The 17,862-nt window shown below is 51.2% G+C and overlaps 1 protein-coding gene across 1 annotated transcript in view; it reads right to left on the bottom strand.

Moving 5' to 3' along the window:
• Positions 1-8,511: 8,511 nt before the first annotated feature.
• Positions 8,512-17,862, bottom strand: part of NUP93 (nucleoporin 93) — a 114,214-nt gene continuing 104,863 nt past the window's right edge. Inside the window, exons 18-21 of the mRNA XM_054389600.1 lie at positions 17,044-17,161; positions 16,615-16,698; positions 14,676-14,804; positions 8,512-8,680 (exon numbers count right to left, since the gene is read on the bottom strand). Of these exons, the coding sequence (XP_054245575.1) occupies positions 8,570-8,680; positions 14,676-14,804; positions 16,615-16,698; positions 17,044-17,161 (442 nt within the window). The 3' untranslated portion in view covers positions 8,512-8,569. The remainder of the gene's footprint in view (positions 8,681-14,675; positions 14,805-16,614; positions 16,699-17,043; positions 17,162-17,862) is intronic.

Raw genomic sequence — 17,862 nt, 5'->3', positions numbered from 1 at the left:
GGGAACCACGGAGCACCCAGGGTTCATATCTGCCCCAGACCCCACTCCTGGTTCACGGAGCCCCTTAGACCCTTCCCCACATCACACGCTGGGGCTGCACTGCGGCTCAGCCTCCAGCCTAGAGAGGACAGGGGGAGGGACGGGGGTGTCTTTTATACCTCTGCAGTCCGGTGTCACATTGCCCCTAGCAGCAGCTCCCGATAAGATCTCTGAAGACAGCAGCAATAAACGTCGAGGGCAGCGCTGGAGCCCATTTGAAGTTCAGCCCCCTGTGCTTTACAGGTTAATGGAAAATTCGGGCTGCCCGCCCCGCTGCCTCTGGCTGCCCTCTGCGTTCACACACAACTTCTCCCCGGGCTTCTGAGGACTCGTCCCAGCCCCCTTGTTTGGTTTGGGCACAGGCAGACGCCCTCCGCCCCTGCAGAAGCTCCGCCTGGGCTGGTGTGCAGCTCGGGCCAGGCAGCTCTGCCTGCATCCACACGGACCAGCCCCTGTCACCCCCGGGTACGGCCGCGCAGAACGGCGCCGGGAGAAGGGTGAGACGGGGACAAGGGAAAGCAGCCTCAGCCCAGCACCAGCTTCCTCTCACGACAGACGCAGCAGCAGACTCATGCTCAGCAGAAATGGCTTTATTTCAGAACCTCACAGAAGCAGACAACAGAGGCAAACCCCCCCCCCCCCCCTACTTACCCCTACCCCCCTGCTCCTAAAGAGGAAATTCTTCCCCGTGAGGGTGGTGAGACACTGGAACAGGTTGCCCAGGGAGGTGGTAGAAGCCTCGTCCCTGGAGGTTTTTAAGGCCAGGCTGGATGTGGCTCCAGGCAACCTGCTCTAGTGTGAGGTGTTCCTGCCCATGGCAAGGGGGTTGGAAGTGGATGATCCTTGAGGTCCCTTCCAACCCTGACAATTCTATGATTCTATGACCATGCTACAGGACCATTCTGTGCCATACACAGAATCCTAGAATCCTTTTGGTTGGAAAAGACCTTAAAGATCATCAAGTCCAACCATTATCTAACTCTACACCTCCCTAGTTCTACCAGCTGGGAGTCTCAGCAGCCAGGGGACACAGGTTTGGGTGGCCTGGCAAAGCCATCCCCTTGCCTCCTGTCCAAAAGGGTGGCAAAATTTATGCTGTAACATTGATGGTGGAATAAAATAAAATGTAATTAGGAAATAATCAAGTCAGTCAAATGTCCTTCTGTGCCACCACACTTTGACATGGAGCTTAATTCTCTCCCACAGTAGCTACTGAGAAGGTCACAGAATGGTAGGGGGGTTGGAAGGGACCTCTGGAGATCACGGAGTCCCCCTCCATGCCAAGGCAGGGACACCTAGAGAAGGTCACACAGGAAAACACCCAGGTGGGTTGTGGATGTCTCCAGAGCTGGATACTCCACCACCTCTCTGGGCAGCCTGCTCTGGGGCTCCCTTCCCTTAAATTAAAGAAGTTCCTCCTCATCTTTAGATGGAACTTGTGATCATAATTGTGCCTGTTACCCCTTGATCTTTGGCTGGGCACCACTGCATAATTCCAGACCCCCATCCTTGAAGTATTGATCAGCACTGATGAGATTCCCCCCTCAGGCTGCTCTCTCCCAGACTACAATCCCCCCAGACAGAATCGTTTCGCTCCAAGACCATCAAGCCCAGCCATCACCCGAAGACCACCCAGTGCCCCAAACCATTAACTTGCCCAACCCAGCAGGCATCAGGATGGGGTGTGTGGGGAAGTCTCTGTTCCAAGACAGGGTGGTGAGAGGTGCTCCAGGAGAGGCAGGAGGTGGTGGATGACGAGCGAGGCGAGTGGTATGGTGCCACCCTGGTGTGGTGAAATAGCCGGATAGTAGGAAGCGCTGCTCGTCGGCCTGATTCACAACACCAGCTGCAGCACCCATACCTGGGCTGGCTCCCTCAGCACAGCACACCTGCGGGGGGGGCCCTCCAGACCCTCTTGCTCCGCTGGGAAGAGCTGCTGAGCTGCTGCTGAAGGGCTTTCCTTGCTTCCCAGACCATCCTCCAGGGGTCTTCCGGCTGCTGAAGGCATCGAGCAGAGCTGGAGTTGGGCAGCGCTGGGCAGCACCAGGCAGGCCTTGTGTGGAGGTGGGTACACAGAACCACAGAGCAGGAGGGGTTGGAAGGGTCCTCTGCAGATCATCCAGAGCTGGGTCACCTACAGCAGGTTGCACAGGACAGTGTTCAGACAGGCTAGGAGTGCCTGCAGTCCCCTCTTAGACCTGATCATCAGCTCAGACCTCATCCATGGAAGGAGGTGTGAAGCTCTAAGAGCTGCCATGCTGATACTGCAGCACTTGGGAGATGTTTTACCACAGATGAGCTGTGCAAAACATGGAGAACTGACCTGCAGACTCTCTGTGTCTCTGCTGCATCCACACCAGGACAGAATGGTAAGGGCTGGAAGGGACCTCTGGAGATCATTGAGTCCAACCCCCCTTGCAGGTTCACCTAGAGAAGGTCACACAGGAACACATCCAGGTGGGTTTGGACTGTCTCCAGAGATGGAGACTCCACCACTTCTCTGGGCAGCCTGCTCCAGGGCTCCATCACCCTTATATTAAAGCAGTTCCTCCTCATGTTTAGGTGGAACTTCTGATGTTCCAGTCTGTGCCCCTTACCCCTTGTCCTGTCACTGGGCACCACTGCAAAAAGCTTGGTGCAACCTCCTGACCCCCACCCTTGAAGTACTGATCAGCATTGACGAGATCCTCCCTCAGGCTGTTCTCTTCCAGGCTAAGCAGCCCCTAGTCCCTCAGCCCTTCCTCATCACAGAAATGTTCCAGTCCCCTCAGCATCTTCACAGCCTTTTGCTGTCCCTTCTCCAGCAGTTTCCTGTCCTGCTTGAACTAACTGTCCTGTTTCCATTCCTGTGGAAGAGGGCAGCCACCACCCTGGGTGGCACGAGCCAGGCCAACAATGCCAGGGCTCCCAGCTGCAAACCCACCGTGTGGAGCAGGCCTGGGCACTGCAGGGAAGGAAGCCTGGGAAGAGAGAACAGATGGTTATCCACACAGCTGCCAGCACCCCTACCCACTGGGGACAAAGGGATCACCTCCCATCCTCTTCCGGACACCATTTCCACCCTGTCAGCTACAGACTCAGACAGCAACAGGACAATGAGGCACAAAACCAGTGGCATTACCTCAGGGACACAGGACTGGAATGACCAACATCTCCTTTCCTCCAGGCTGGAAGGAAAACAGCTTGCCTCCTCCTGGAGAGGCTGGGATTTGCGAGGTGGGGAGCCAGAAGTTAATGAGAACAAAAATTCATTAAATCTGTTGTGGTTTTTTTTTTTTTTTTCCCTGATCACAATTCCTCTGGCTCCTGAGAGAAACAAGGTCCAAAGGGCTGTCCCAGACAAACACAGCAGTGGTGGGAGCTTGGGAGTGGAGAAGAGAGGAGTCACCTGTCGTGTAGCACATCTACTCCAGCCTGAGAGTTTGGAAAACAAAACAAGGAGTCAGGACTGAGGGGCAGACCCTGCAGTTAGTGGTGGAGAAGAAGTGGAGCAGCAGGAACTTGTCTCACAGGTTGCAGGCAGGACCTGGGCTGGACAAGCTGCTGGGCCAAGCCTACACTGGGGTAACAGTGCAGGCACCACTGGGAAAACACAATAATTAATGTTGTGGGGATTAAAAAAAAAACACCACCACATAAACACCAAAGAAATGGAATTGAGAAGACAGGACCCACTGACAGCAGCTCCAGGACAGTGGTTAGGAGGAACCCTCAATACTTGGGCAGGTTGTCTCCTTGCTGGCAGAAATCCTCCTGCTCTTGTCTCCCTCCAGCTGCTTGTCTCCCACCAGCTGAGCTCCATCTTTACCAGCAGCCCATGGTTAATCCCTGGCACAGCTTTAACTGTTTTCTCCCCTCCTGTACAGGTAACATGGGGCAGAAGTTTACACTGAACATTTCTGCATTCCCCTCTTAGACCTGATCATCAGCTCAGACCTCATCCATGGAAGGAGGTGTGAAGCTCTGAGAGCTGCCACACAGCACTTGGAGATGTTTCACCCCAGATGAGCTGTGCAAAACATGGAGAACTGACCTGCAGACTCTCTGTGTCTCTGCTGCATCCACACCAGGACAGAATCACAGAATGGTAAGGGCTGGAAGGGACCTCTGGAGATCACTAAGTCCAACCCCCCTCGCAGGTTCACCTAGAGAAGGTCACACAGGAACACATCCAGGTGGGTTCTGAATGTCTCCAGAGATGGAGGCTCCACCACCTTTCTGGGCAGCCTGCTCCAGGGCTCCATCACCATTAAATTAAGCTCTTCCTCATGTTTAGGTGGAACTTCTGATGTTCCAATTGGTGTCCATTACCTCTTGTCCTGTCACTGGGCACCAATGAAAGAAGCCTGGTGCCACCCTCCTGACCCCCACCCTTGAAGTATTGCTCAGCACTGATGAGATCCCCCCTCAGGGTGTTCTTTTCCAGGCTAAAAAGCCTCAAATCCCTCAGCCTTTCCTCGTGAGAGAGGTGTTCCAGTCCCCACAGCAGCTTTGCAGCAGAACGTCACAGGCTCTCAAGACAATCACCCTTCCACCTTCTCCAGCAACACAAGCTGTACCTGACTCAAACCAGGGAGGCACCCTCAGAACTCATCTCATCTCCCTGGAGGATCTTTACTACCTAGGAATAATCCCAGAGCAGGAGAAACCAGATAGGAGTTTCCTAAATTGGATCTGCAGCATTCACCTGTACTTCTTTCTCCTGTAGAGAAGCAAAGCTCCCCTGGCTTTCAGAAGAGTTCATACCGAGGAGAAACTCAGCTGAGATGACCACTCTCAGCTCTGCTGCCAACTGTGCCTGGCCAGCTACAGGCACCAACTTGTTCAGATGTTGCTGCACACTCCAGATTTTCAGTCAAGCCTGTGCAAGGCTGCCCAAGTCCAGAGTGAAGCCCTTTGAAGATGAGGAACCTGGAGGTGACTCTTGCTATGCTCCCAGCAGCACCATGCTGTGAATGCCAGCACTGCTCCCTGTAGCAAAGGGAGTGATTGGTGGCACCAGCATCAAGCAGGCTGCACCTAACATCAGGGATGAGCTCAGTGACACCCCAAAACACTCTTCCAGCAGATGAGCCGTTTAGAAAACCAAGGCTAAGCTGCACATTAGCTGAGTCAGAGCATGAAGGTACAAAGGGTTAATGAGCTTTAGCCCAGAAGCAGGAGGTCTGTGGGCAGAAACCTGAGGGAGCAAAACCAAGCTGTTCCCTCCAGCAGATCAAGTGCAGGGTGGAGTGCAAACAGCAGCACCTGGGAAACCATAGGGGTGCCTTCTTCAGCAGAGCACAGACACCTGGGTCAGCATCGACCTCAGAGCAGCAAAGAGTCCTGCAGAGCAGAGCCAGGTTTGCCAGAGCCAGGCCTAGGCTTGCAGCTGGGATCTGCCTCCCTAGGCAACACAGGAAGGTGGAGGGGCTGCAAGGCTCAGCACTTGCACAGACCTGAGAAGAAATCACAGGGCAATCAACAAGAAATGATTTAACTGCAGCCACCTGTGGCACCTTCTGTCACACCCAACACCTCTCACACCTGGGCTGAAACAGGGCTGGGGCTTACCTTTGCAGGGTCACTCTCAGGGCTGTGACCTCTGGGGTTTACCTTCTCTGTCCATCCATCACTGAAGGACCATCCTGGCTTTTCCAAGTGTGAAATAATTCAGTTTCTGCTTAGCTCAGAAGGGACCTGAGGCTGCAGTCACAACCACTGAGCACAGAGGCAGTGAGCCGCACGTGGGCATCCATTTTCCCTTCTTCTTACAGCTGTGAGGGCCAAGAAGCACCAGAAAGCATCTGCTAGAGCTGTCCTCAAAGGGCAGAAAGGGCAGCTGGCTGTGTTCAGAAGGTCCCCAGGTTCAGCTTCTGACATGGGCAACGTGCCAGTGAGGCAGCAGGGGATGGGCAGAATATGGGAGAACAAGGTCCTGCCAATGGCAGGTGGTAAGGGCTGAGCCCCAGAGAGCTCCAGGAAGGGTGGAGGAGGCAGAGGGAGGCCTTCAGCCTTCCCAGCAGACCAGGGCAGACACTGTCTGACACCTGTTCAAGTCAGTGGTTGCCTGAGGTACAGGCACAGCCCTTCCACAGCCTCTCTGTGCATGTGGTGGTTTGGTGCTGGGAACAATCCAGGGACAAGGGGCTGAGTAACACGAAGAAAACACAAAGGAGCAAGATTTCTCCTGCAGGACCATTCCTGGGACCATTCCTTGAACCCTGCAGGATTGTGCTCTGCCTCCTACTCTTTGGTAACCTGTTCTCTAGGGGCTTGGATGAGACAGGCTGCTGAGCCACATCAAGCAACACTCATTCCTACCCAAATACAGCAGAAGAGCTAAGAGCTAATAAAGCTTTCCACACTCACCTGCTGATATTTTGTTAGGCCTCTGGGAACTCACCCTTTCCTTGGAGGAGGTGCCCAGGTCTCTCTCAGCCTCCAGCTGGCACAACCCTGACCGTGCTACAGGACCATTCTGTGCCATACACAGAATCCTAGAATCCTTTTGGTTGGAAAAGACCTTAAAGATCATCAAGTCCAACCATTATCTAACTCTACACCTCTCTAGTTCTACCAGCTGGGAGTCTCAGCAGCCAGGGGACACAGGTTTGGGTGGCCTGGCAAAGCCATCTCCTTGCCTCCTGTCCAAAAGGGTGGCAAAATTTATGCTACAACATTGATGGTGGGGGGAAAAAAACCCACTAATTAGGAAATCCTCAAGTGTTCTTCTGTGCCACCACACTTTGACATTGCAAAATGGAGATTATTTCTCTCCCATGACAGATACTGAGAGGATCACAAAGTGGTAGGGGTTGGAAGGGACCTCTGGAGATCATCCAGTCCAACCCCCCCTGCCAAGGCAGGGACACCTAGAGAAGATCACACAGGAACTAATCCAGGTGGGTTTTAAATGTCCCCAGAGATGGAGATTCCACCACCACTCTGGGCAGCCTGCTCCAGGGCTCTGCCACCCTTAAATTAAGAGAAGTTCCTCTTCACATTTAGATGGAACTTCTGATGTTCCAGTTTGTGTCCATTACGTCTTATTCTGTCACTGGGCACCACTGAAAAAAAGCCTGGTCCCACTCTCCTGACCCCCACCCTTGAAGTATTGCTCAGCACTGAGGAGATCCTCCCTCCAGTCTAAAAAGCCCAAATTCTCTCAGCCTTTCCTCCTCAGATAGATGTTCCATTGCCCTCAGCATCTCTGTAGCCCTACTAACGTGCTGAAGTTGGAATCAGCCCCCACCTTCTGTGGCCATGCCCAGCCATGTTCTCCTAGCCCAGGAACACACAGTGTGGGGGTAAACAGCAGCAGTGCAGAAGACCATGGGCACAAGGAGAGCAGCCACCAACACTCCAGCCATCTGCTGGCAAAGAGTCAAGCTGACACTGCACCATGCTCCCTGGGCCTTCACACTGATGGAACTGCAGCTCCAAACATTTGGAGAGACTCAGGTTCCTCACCAATCCAACAGCAATAGCCACCCATGCCCAGCACATCCCCATCCACACTTTGGGCTTCTCTGGTTAGCTTCCTTACTTCTGGGGAACTCAATGTGGGACCATTTGGACTGCAACTGGCTTAAAAAAAAAACCCCACAAAAATCCCTCCTACCAAAATATCAAGGTTGGAAAAGCCCTCCAGGAGCATCAAGTCCAACTATGAACCCAGCACTGCCAGGTCCACCACTAAACCATGTCCCTCAGCACCACACCTACATGCTTGCTTTGAACACTTCCAGGGATGGTGATTCCACCAGCTCCCTGGGCAGCCTGTTCCAAGGCTAAACCACTCTTGCAGTGAAGAAATGTTTCCTAACATCCAGCCTAAACCTCCCCAAGCTGTTCCCTCTCATCCTGTCACTTGTTACCTGACTCCCATAACAGATCCATTTCCTGCTGCTCCTGCACAAGCTTCAGTGGAGCTCTGGGGTCTGCAGAGCTGTGAAGATCTGAGCCCCAAGAGTTTAAAGGTTGCTGAGCACAAAAGGAGTCTCTGCAGCACGTGGAGCTCCTTGTGCAAATCCACAAGACAAGGTTATGAGTGACAGTGGTGGCACGTGTGGGGGGGAGCAGGAACAGACTTTGCAACACTTAACATGCATTCAAAACCCAAAAGAGCCTAAAATTGCCAAGCTGGCTGCTCCTGAAGCATTCAATCCAAGTTGCCTTCTGCTACAAAAGTGCTCCTTGCTGCCTTATTTCTGTGCACGAACTGGGAATGATTTCCTACCTAGAATCCAATTGCAAGCAAGATGAATCAAAACATAAAACCACACACACACACACAAAAGGAAAAAAAAACCAAAACAACCACAGAGTGAAAATGAAAATGTCAAAACCCGATAGAAATCAAAAGAAATTTATTTCCATCAACAGAAAAAAAAAAAAACAACCCAAAACAAAACCAAACCAACAAAACAAATCGACCCAACAACAAAATAACCAAAACCCAAACCAGAATACAAAAGGCAACTGGTCCCAGCCTCTGAACATACAAAAGAGAGGTGCAGGTGGCTGCAGGCCTTGGGGCAAGGAGCTGCTAGTTCATGAGGACCTCCATCTGCACCAGCCTGGCGTTGGTGTCTCCTGATGTGCGGTAAGGGATCATGCCAGCAAAGGTGATCAGGGCACGAGCTTGAGACCTGAGTTGCTAAAAAAACCCAGAGAAATCCAAAGTTATTTCAGTATCAAAACCCCCCTGCCACCACCATCAGGGGAGAGGAGTGAGATTAGAATGAAACCTGGTCTGGAGCTCCTCTCCTATGGAGACAGACTGAGAGAGTTGGGGTTGTTCAGTCTGGAAAAGAGAAGGCTCCCAGGAGACCTTCTTGTGGCCTTCCAGTATCTGAGGGGGGCTACAAGAAAGCTGGGGAGGGACTTTGGAGGGTGTCAGGGAGTGATAGGACTGGGGGAATGCAGCAAAACTAGGAGTGGGTAGATTCAGATTGGATGTCAGAAGAAGTTCTTCCCCAGGAGGGTGGTGAGAGACTGGCACAGGTTGCCCAGGGAGGTGGTGGAAGCCTCATCCCTGGAGGTTTTGAAGGCCAGGCTGGATGTGACTCTGGGCATCCTGCTCTAGTGTGAGGTGCCATGAGCAGGGGGGATGGAACTGGATGATCTTTAAGGTCCCTTCTAACCCTGACAATTCTGTGATCCTCTGCTTCTCAGAGATGCTCTCTGCTTTCCCTTTCCTCACTTGCTTCCTTTTGCAATCACTAAAATCATGTCAAGTTACCCTTTTGCTTCAAAAAATTAGATCCCATTTAGTTCAAATTACCCAAGGGAAAAAAACCCCAAACATTTTCAGCACTCTGGGATGTTGATGTGCCGCAACCATCTTGTAAGTCCTTTATGAAGAAGACTTTCTCAGGGCAACTCAATTCCTTCCCACCTTCCAAAACATAAAGTTGGCCCTGCTGAAATGCAGCATTAACATCCTCAAAGCAGAAGCACTAGAAACAAACTGGTGGTGCCACATGCAGCGTCACCTAGACTACACCAACAGCCTTCAAGGCTCTTCATTCCCTAACACAACAGAAGCAGATGTATGGAGTACATCCAGAGAGCTTTGCTGGAAGTCAAAAGAGCCTTCATTGTGCACCAGAAGGCCACAAAACAGCTGAAGGAATTCAGGAATAATTTACAGAATCCCAGCATGGTGATGGTTGGAAGGGTCCTCTGGAAATCATCCAGTCCAACCCCTCTGCTCAAGCAGGGCACCCACAGCAGCTTGCCCAGGAGCACAGTGCCTGGAGGGGTTGGAAGCTCTCCAGAGAAAGAGACTCCACAACCTCTCTGGGCAGCCTGCTCCAGGCCTCCAGCACCCTCACACCAAAGAATTTTCTCCTCCTGTACAGATGGAACCTCCTGGGTTCCAGTTTGTGTCCGTTGCCCCTTGGCCTGTCCCTGGGCACCACTGACAAGAGTCTGACCCCAGCCTCTTGTCCTTCACCCTCAGCTCTTTTTGAGCATTGCTCAGATCCCCTCTGGGGCTGCTCTTCTCCAGGCTCAACAGCTTCAGGGCTCTCAGCCTTTCCTCCTCACACAGATGCTCAGCATCTTTGTGGCCTCTGCTGGATTCTCTCCAGTAGTTCCCCGTCTCTTGAACTGGAGAGCACAGAACCGGACCCAGCAGTCCAGATGCAGCCTCCCTAGGGCAGATTAGAGGAGAAGGAGAACTTCCCTTGACCTGCTGGCCACACTCTTCTTCATGGACCTCAGGAGACCACTGGTGTTCTTGGCCACAAGAGCACACTGCTGGCTCAACAGTTAACAAGCAGCACTCCAAATCTGTTGCACAGTGAGGTCCTGTCTGACCTGCTGCTGTTCAGTGGAGGTCAGAGGAGGTGGTGGCTGAAAAGCAGCCTGTTAAGGTGTCTGACTCTCTGGAATGAATGTGACTCAGGGAGGCTTCAGAGCAGCACCAGGGCCTGTTTTCTTTACCTGTTTGGTAGCAATGACACTGGAGCTGTTTTTAAACATCAAACCAACAGGCCAGGCTGGAACAGCTCAGGAAGAAGGAGCAGAGGTGTGCAGAGGTTAAGAGTGGCCTGGAGCTTTAGGTGTTCTACTGCCTGCAATTACTGCAGGAGCAGTACAGTCACTTGGTCAGTTCAAGCAAGCCCACAAATTAAAAATCAAGAATTCCATTCCTTTCCTGACCTAATTTTGCTGCTGAGACACTGCCCCTAGGGCTGCTTCAGGGAGTTCGGGGCAGGGAGGGGATGACATTGCTGTTATGCCCTGATGGTATCTGGGGTCAGGGCTCTCGATCCAGCCTCTGCCTGCAATCCAACCAAATGGTCCATGCTGAGCAGGACCCCCCTCCCCAAACTAATTACTGTACAGACACCACAAAACCAGACTCAGACCAGAGCTAATTTCATTCTGAAATAAACAAAAAAAGCATCAATTGCCACCTCTGCCCCCAAGCCTGGTCCATTCTGAACGAAGCCCTTTTCATCTCTGAAGTGGGGCAGATGTTCCAGCAGAGAGCATTGCTGCTTCTGGGGCCTCAGAGGAGATTCATCTTCACCCTGCCCTTGTTGCCAGCTCAACACTGTTCCTGCCAAAGCTCCTCTGGTCCCCACCCATTACAGCAGGCTCCCACTTCTGGTGGTCAGCAGACAGCATGGTCCTGCTGTGGGGAACCTGCTCCTCAGAAGAATTTGCAGACATACAAACATCTCCTCAAATTCTTCTGATGAACTGAAGGATCAGAGAGACAGGGAACTACTGGAGAGAGTCAGTGGTGTTCAGTAACAGGACAAGGGGCAATGGGCACAAACTGGAACCCAGGAGGTTCCACCTGACCAGGAAGAGAAACGACTTTGGTGGGAGGGTGCTGGAGGCCTGCAGCAGGCTGCCCAGAACGGTTGTGGAGTCTCCTTCTCCAGAGAGATTCCAAACCCACCTGGACATTGTGATCCTGGACAAGCTGCTGTGGGTACCCTGCTTTAGCAGAGGGGTTGGACTGGATGATCCCTAGAGACTCCTTCCAACTCCCACCATGCTGGGAGTATAGGATTCTGTGAGTCTGTCTGCCCTGAGAGAAAACCCAGAGATTTCAAAGACTTCTTCCAGGAAAGGTGATTTTTCTCTTGCTCTGTCTAGTGGGCAATGTGCTGAGATGGTTAAAGCTTCTGGAAAAGCCTGATTTCCCCTAAAATTTGCTTCTTTGTGGAACAAGGAAAAGCTGCTAAGGGAAGCTCAAAAGAAAAAGCCCAGCCTGCAGAGGAGCTCATATTTGCTGTCTGTCCAGGTGAACGAGGAGATGCTGCTGAACACCTCTCTTCCCACATTTAAAGTGTTCCCTTTTCTTCCCACCATTAAAAACACCCAAGTTGCTTCCCAGACAGGGAAAATGAAATGATTTAGATTCCCTGCTCCCTGCAGTCTCAGAGGAAATCCTTCAGGGTGAGATGGAACACATGCTGAAGCTCTCCTCTGCCCACTTTCCATATGCCCATGCCTCCTATTTTTCTGTGCACAGAAATCTTCAGACAGCTGGGAGCTACAGGGCTGGAGGTGTTTTCTCCCTGGCTAACCCTCTCCTAGCAGATTCATGCTCCTTTCTGATGTGACAGTCCCACAGCTCTTCTCTTCTCTCCTCTCTTCTCTCCTCTCTTCTCTCCTCTCTTCTCTCCTCTCTTCTCTCCTCTCTTCTCTCCTCTCTTCTCTCCTCTCTTCTCTCCTCTCTTCTCTTCTCTCCGTGGCTACAGGAACAACAGGCACTTGTCCCCTCTGATAGCTGCACACAGCTTTTAGCACACACACAACTCAGAATCATAGAAGTGTCAGGGTTGGAAGGGACCTCAAGGCTCATCCAGTTCCAAGCCCCTGCCATGGGCAGGGACACCTCACACTAGAGCAGGTTACCCAGAGCCACCTCCAGCCTGGCCTTCGAAACCTCCAGGGATGAGGCTTCCACCACCTCCCTGCACAACCTGTGCCAGTCTCTCACCACCCTCATGATGCAGAACTTCTTCCTAACATCCAATCTGAATCTCCCCACTTCTAGTTTTGCTCCATTGCCCCCAGTCCTATCACTCCCTAACCTGTCCCTCCCCAGCTTTCTTGTAGGCCTCCTTCAGAAACAGTGCCTCCCACGCCACTGACACCCTGCTACCATGAGACCCCAACCAAGAGGCCAGGAGCTTGACTAACAAAACTTAAAGCTTGCTAAAAAAGAAAGCTCCCAAGGGTTGTTAGCAAGGTACAATATCAGCTGCTCCCCACAGCTGCAGGTTTCTGAAGCAGGTTGCCACTGGGCACGCTGCTGATGACACATGGTGTCATGGTGGCTTTCTCCTGCACATACCCCTGCCAAGCAAAGCTGCTGCTCCCATTGCCAACCAGGCCAACAAAAGCTGTGCCAGGCCATGGTGATGGTATTCACAGCAAGGTGACACCTGGCAGCATCACAGCCCTATGGAGAAGGTAAATGCTTTTAACACAAGGCTGAAATGCATCAACAGCTCCCTGGGCAAAGCAAGGAGCTGAGGCTGTTTGCTCAGTGCCAACCCCATGACCACACAACAGACTCTGTCAGCCCAGGACTTCTTCACACCTGTGGAATTTAAGGAGGGAAAAGCCCAAGCAGCATGCTTCCCTTTCCAATGTACAAGTGCAGTTGCAAGGCAGGATCCTGTAGCTCACCCTGAGCCTGCACCCCAAAGACAAAAGCTGGGGGCAGTCAGAACTTGAGCCTTTCAGTTCCTGATGCCATTGATAAATTGCTGCTAAGGCTTTTACCAACACTGCAGTGCACAGATCAAAGACACTCCTGCAGCTGACTGAATCTGGCTGTCTTCCAGGTTGCTCTTCATTCTCAAAAGGAGATGATATTTATTTCCTAATCTTTAAGAGGGGGGAAGTGGTTTGGCCTTGGTTTTCATGTGCCCATGGAGGCTTTGACTTACCAAAAGCTACAAGGCTAAATCTGATGACAGCCAAACTGAGAAAGAACCCTCCTGCTCAGCACAGCACACTGACAGGTGACTGTCCACTGATCCATCTGTGCCCTTTCAGTGGTGCCTATTTCAGGCCTTGCTGAAGGCTGGGCTCCCACCCGTAGGTGAGGGCAATGCTTCAGCACTGACTTCAGCAGTGAAGTCAAGCCCACTGCTGTCACCCATCTAAACCAGGAAGCCAGACCAAGCACCACCACACCTGGAAGCTGCCCACTCCACTGCAGAGGCAGGAGAACACCACTGGTGAACTGCTGCAGCCATTACAGAATGGTAGGGCTTGGAAGGGACCTCTGGAGATCATCGAGTCTAACCCCCTGCCCCTGCCAAGGCAGGCTCACCTAGAGAAGGTCACACAGGAATACATCCAGGTGGGTTTTGAGTGTCTCCAGAGACTGAGACTCCACCACCTCTCTGGGCAGCCTGTTCCTGTTCAAGTGAACTTGAGAATCCTGCCAAAGGACACTGAAAGTGTCAGTCCACATCACTAGAGAAGCAAGGCAAGGAGAGAAGTCATGGAAGGGCACTAAAACCAGTGAAAGGAGTGGACACCACCCATCCTATACACACTGCACTGTCCACATGTCTTAACTACTTAAGATCCCACCAAGAAGCAAACTGAACACTTATTTCCTCTTGCTCAGAGGCAGACATATAGTGCAATATATAGGGTGTGTATATATATGGGATAGATTGAGACTGGAGATGAGGAAGAAATTCTTGGTATTGAGGGTGGGGAGACACTGGAACAGGTTGCCCAGGGAGGTTGTGAATGCCCTCTCCCTGGAGGTGCTCAAGACCAGGTTGGGTGAGGAGCCTGGGCTCCTGGGAGGTGTCCCTGCCCATGGCAGGGGGGTTGGAACTAGATGATCTTGAAGGTCCCTTCCAACCCAACCCATTCTATGAATCTATGAATAGATGTTAATAATAGATGTTAATAGGTGTTCCAAGCCATTTAAAGCACCATCCTTACTTTAACACAAAGCTGAAGTTACAAGAGACCAGTCTCAAGATTCCAAGTAACTGAGCAAGCTGAGCAGTCTAAGACTCTAAGCAACTAAGCAAGTCAAAAGTGAAGAGCATTAGAGATTCACAGCTACTTGAAGCCCAATCCCTTGGAACCAGGGGGAAAAGGAAGCAGGAAGACTAGTCAGACAAGGAGGATCATCATCTTACCGAGTCTCTGTCTTCCATCACCCTCTGGGGTCTGGCAGGGGTGGCTGGGCTTGTGCCTTTCATCCTCTTATATTGGGTGAACAAAATATTCATGGTTGCAAGCAGGACCTCAGATAAATTGTGCCTGATCTACACAAGGGGAAAAAAAATACAAGGACATATTGCACTGAAGAGCAGGTTGGCAGAGTCATTACCCTTGCTATAGGGCATCAGAAAAACCAAACAATGATAACTGTGGTTGATATACCTTCATGTAACAGTCTTACATTCAATGGTTCCCCCTGCTGTGACTGCAATACTGTGCCAAAAGGTGCCCTAGCATTTTGAGACAGATGTACAGTGGCTGCACCTTCATGTTTGACAGCAACAGTTCAGGTAAAACCCAAAGCACCTGCATTTAAAACACTCCAAAGAACTCAAATCCACACCAACACTAAGAGAAGTGTCACCCTCCAGTTTAACCAATCCAAGAGCAGTAACAGCCTTCCATTTTGATTCATCTGCTAACACCCAAACATAAGTTCCTCTACCAGTTCAGGAGGGACAGGGATCTGCTGGAGAGTCCAAAGGAGAGCTACCAGGATGCTGAAGGGACTGGAGCACTGCCTTGTGAGGAGAGGCTGAGAGCCCTGGGGCTGGTTAGTCTGGAGAAGACTGAGAGGGGATTCAATAAATATTTATAAATATCTGAGGGCTGGGGTTCAAGAGGGAGGGGACAGGCTCTGCTCAGTTGCACCCTGGGATAGGACAAGGGGCAATGGATGGAAACTCCAGCACAGGAGGTTCTACCTCAACATGAGGAGGAACTTCACTGTGAGAGTCACAGAGCACTGGAACAGGCTGCCCAGGGGGTTGTGGAGTCTCCTTCTCTGGAGACTTCCAAGACCCATCTGGATGTGTTCCTGTGTGACCTGTGCTGGATTTTATGGTCCTGCTCTGGCAGGGGGGTTGGACTTGATGATCTTCAAAGGTCCCTTCCAACCCCTAACACCCTGTGAGCCTGGGATCCTGTGGCCATTAAGGGCATGGATGAACTAAGCCAGCAGCTGCACATCTAAGGGGTTTCAGTACACCATTTTCTTGATTCATATCCAGTTCATTCAGAGAGATACAGATCTGCAGAGGCCTGCTGCAAAATGGTGCAGGGAATTCCAGGGCTCCAAAGAGCAGCAGTAGGGAGTAAGAACTGCAAGCCACGAGTCTGCTTGTGGGAATGCAGGATAATCCCAGCCAGCTTTCCCCATCAAAAAGTAAGAATGATGAGGTGACAATGTGTGATGGTTTTGAGGCTAGGTGCCTTGAAGAACCATGAAGAACCATGAAGCTATAGACCTCCAGGAGCTCCAGAGCGTCCAGGAGGTGGTTCATTGCCATATGTCCTGCATCCCTATAAAACTGGCTAAAGAGTCACTTTTCTTCTCTTTTTCCCTCCCTCTCTCTCTCCTCATGGGAGGGTGTGGAGGCTGTTAGCTCTTGCAGGGGAGGCCTGGTGTTGGCCTTGGCAATGCTGACACAATTAGGTCTGGAGCAGCCTAACTGGGGCCTGGAGCTGCCAAGCTGAAGTTTTGCTGCACCACAATGGTTTGGTATGGGGGGCAGAGAGGCTTGGCAGAGGGGGGGCATGAAGGCCTGGGTTTGTTGGCCTGGTTTAAAGGGAGGTTTGTGTGAAGCTTTGGCTTAATGGGGTTCTGTGTTGAGCCCAGCCTATGGATTTCTGTGTATTTGATGTGCTTGGTACTGGTTTATGTAGTCAGCAACAGCATTTCCATTGAAACTTTCCCACCCTATCCAATCCTCTGTGTCAGCCTTTTTCTTTTACCCCTTTGGGAAGAGGTAAGAGAGAGCATCTGTCTGGCTCTAAAAGTAAGACACAAGGTGTTAAGATCCTTTTAACAAAGCCAAAGGCTTTTGGAAGCTAAACCCAAGAGATGTCACTTACTTCATCGCTGAAATTCCGGAAGGCAGCAACTCTCTCCTCTACACAATCTTGGCTGAGAGGGACCAGCTTCAGCCTCTCAATGATCTTCAAAGAGAAAAGCAGCACTCAGGGGTAGGCAACCAGCATTTCACCTACCATGTAACTAATGGAGTGTCAATGGAATCAGCTGGATTCCAGTTGAGAGAAACCATTTCACTTGTATTTACTGGTTTCTCTCCTTCCTTTGGTGAGGAATATTTTCTTCAATCCCCAACCAAAATCAGCTCCGGGAAGAGCTTCCTGCTCAGGAAGCGATAGGGAAGGAACACGTTTTTGGATCCTTACAGCATTGCAGCACCTTCTCATTATTTTTTTTTTTTTTTTGAGACATTCTGGGCTGTTCAAGGGCATTAAAAAGGCTGTGCTTCAAACAGAACTCTTGGAACTTACATCAAAGGCCCTGTCAATGTGACCGGCGTGATAGTCATCGAAGAACGTGATCAAGTCTAGCAGAAGGTAGAAGGTGGAGTCAATGGACTTCTTTGCACTTATCCCCTGAGCCTTGTACCTGAAAGAAATTTGGTTTACAATTTTACTGCAGAAAAGGGCTCTGCTTTCTAAATGTGCTCTGGCAATCCTTGCAAGCAGAGACATCAAGCACAAGCACAGGAGGCAGCTAACAAAGGACGGCTTTTCATATTCCTTAACCAGGAGGCAGAATTTTCAACAGGTTGTGGCTTTTCAAAACCACTTTTATTCTTTGCTGCTTTACCATCAAAGGCAGCATTTGTTTCCTTTTAAATGTTTACACTTCCCAGATTCAGTGGGAACACAGTGACAGGAAGCAGAGGCCTGCAAGGCAAATGCTCTACAAGCGTGTTTAACATGCTGCTTTACAGCAGACAATGCTCCAGCACAACCACCTGCTTCAGGCAAGCAGTTAAGACTTCTGTTGGTTTTCTTTTTTCCTCCAGTATGACTCTGGAACAGGTTGCCCAGGGAGGCTATGGATGGCTCCTCCCTGGGGTTGTTCAAAGCCAGGTTGAATGAAGCCTTGAGCAGCTGAGTCTAGTTGAGAGGTGTCCCTGCCCATGGTGGGGGAAGTTGGAGCAGATGATCTCTGAGGTCCCTTCCAACCCAAACCATTCTGTGATTCTAGAGGCTTCTGCCTGCTCTTCCCTAGCTGCACTCGCTAGGAGATGATCCAGAGGACTGGCTGCTCTCACTCCTAACAACACAAGGGCAGAAAGGAGCTCCTCCTTCTAGCAG

This window comes from Indicator indicator, chromosome 19 (assembly GCF_027791375.1).
Source record: "Indicator indicator isolate 239-I01 chromosome 19, UM_Iind_1.1, whole genome shotgun sequence".
Taxonomy (NCBI): Eukaryota; Metazoa; Chordata; class Aves; order Piciformes; family Indicatoridae; genus Indicator; species Indicator indicator.
This window is presented reverse-complemented; position numbering and strand designations above follow the sequence as displayed.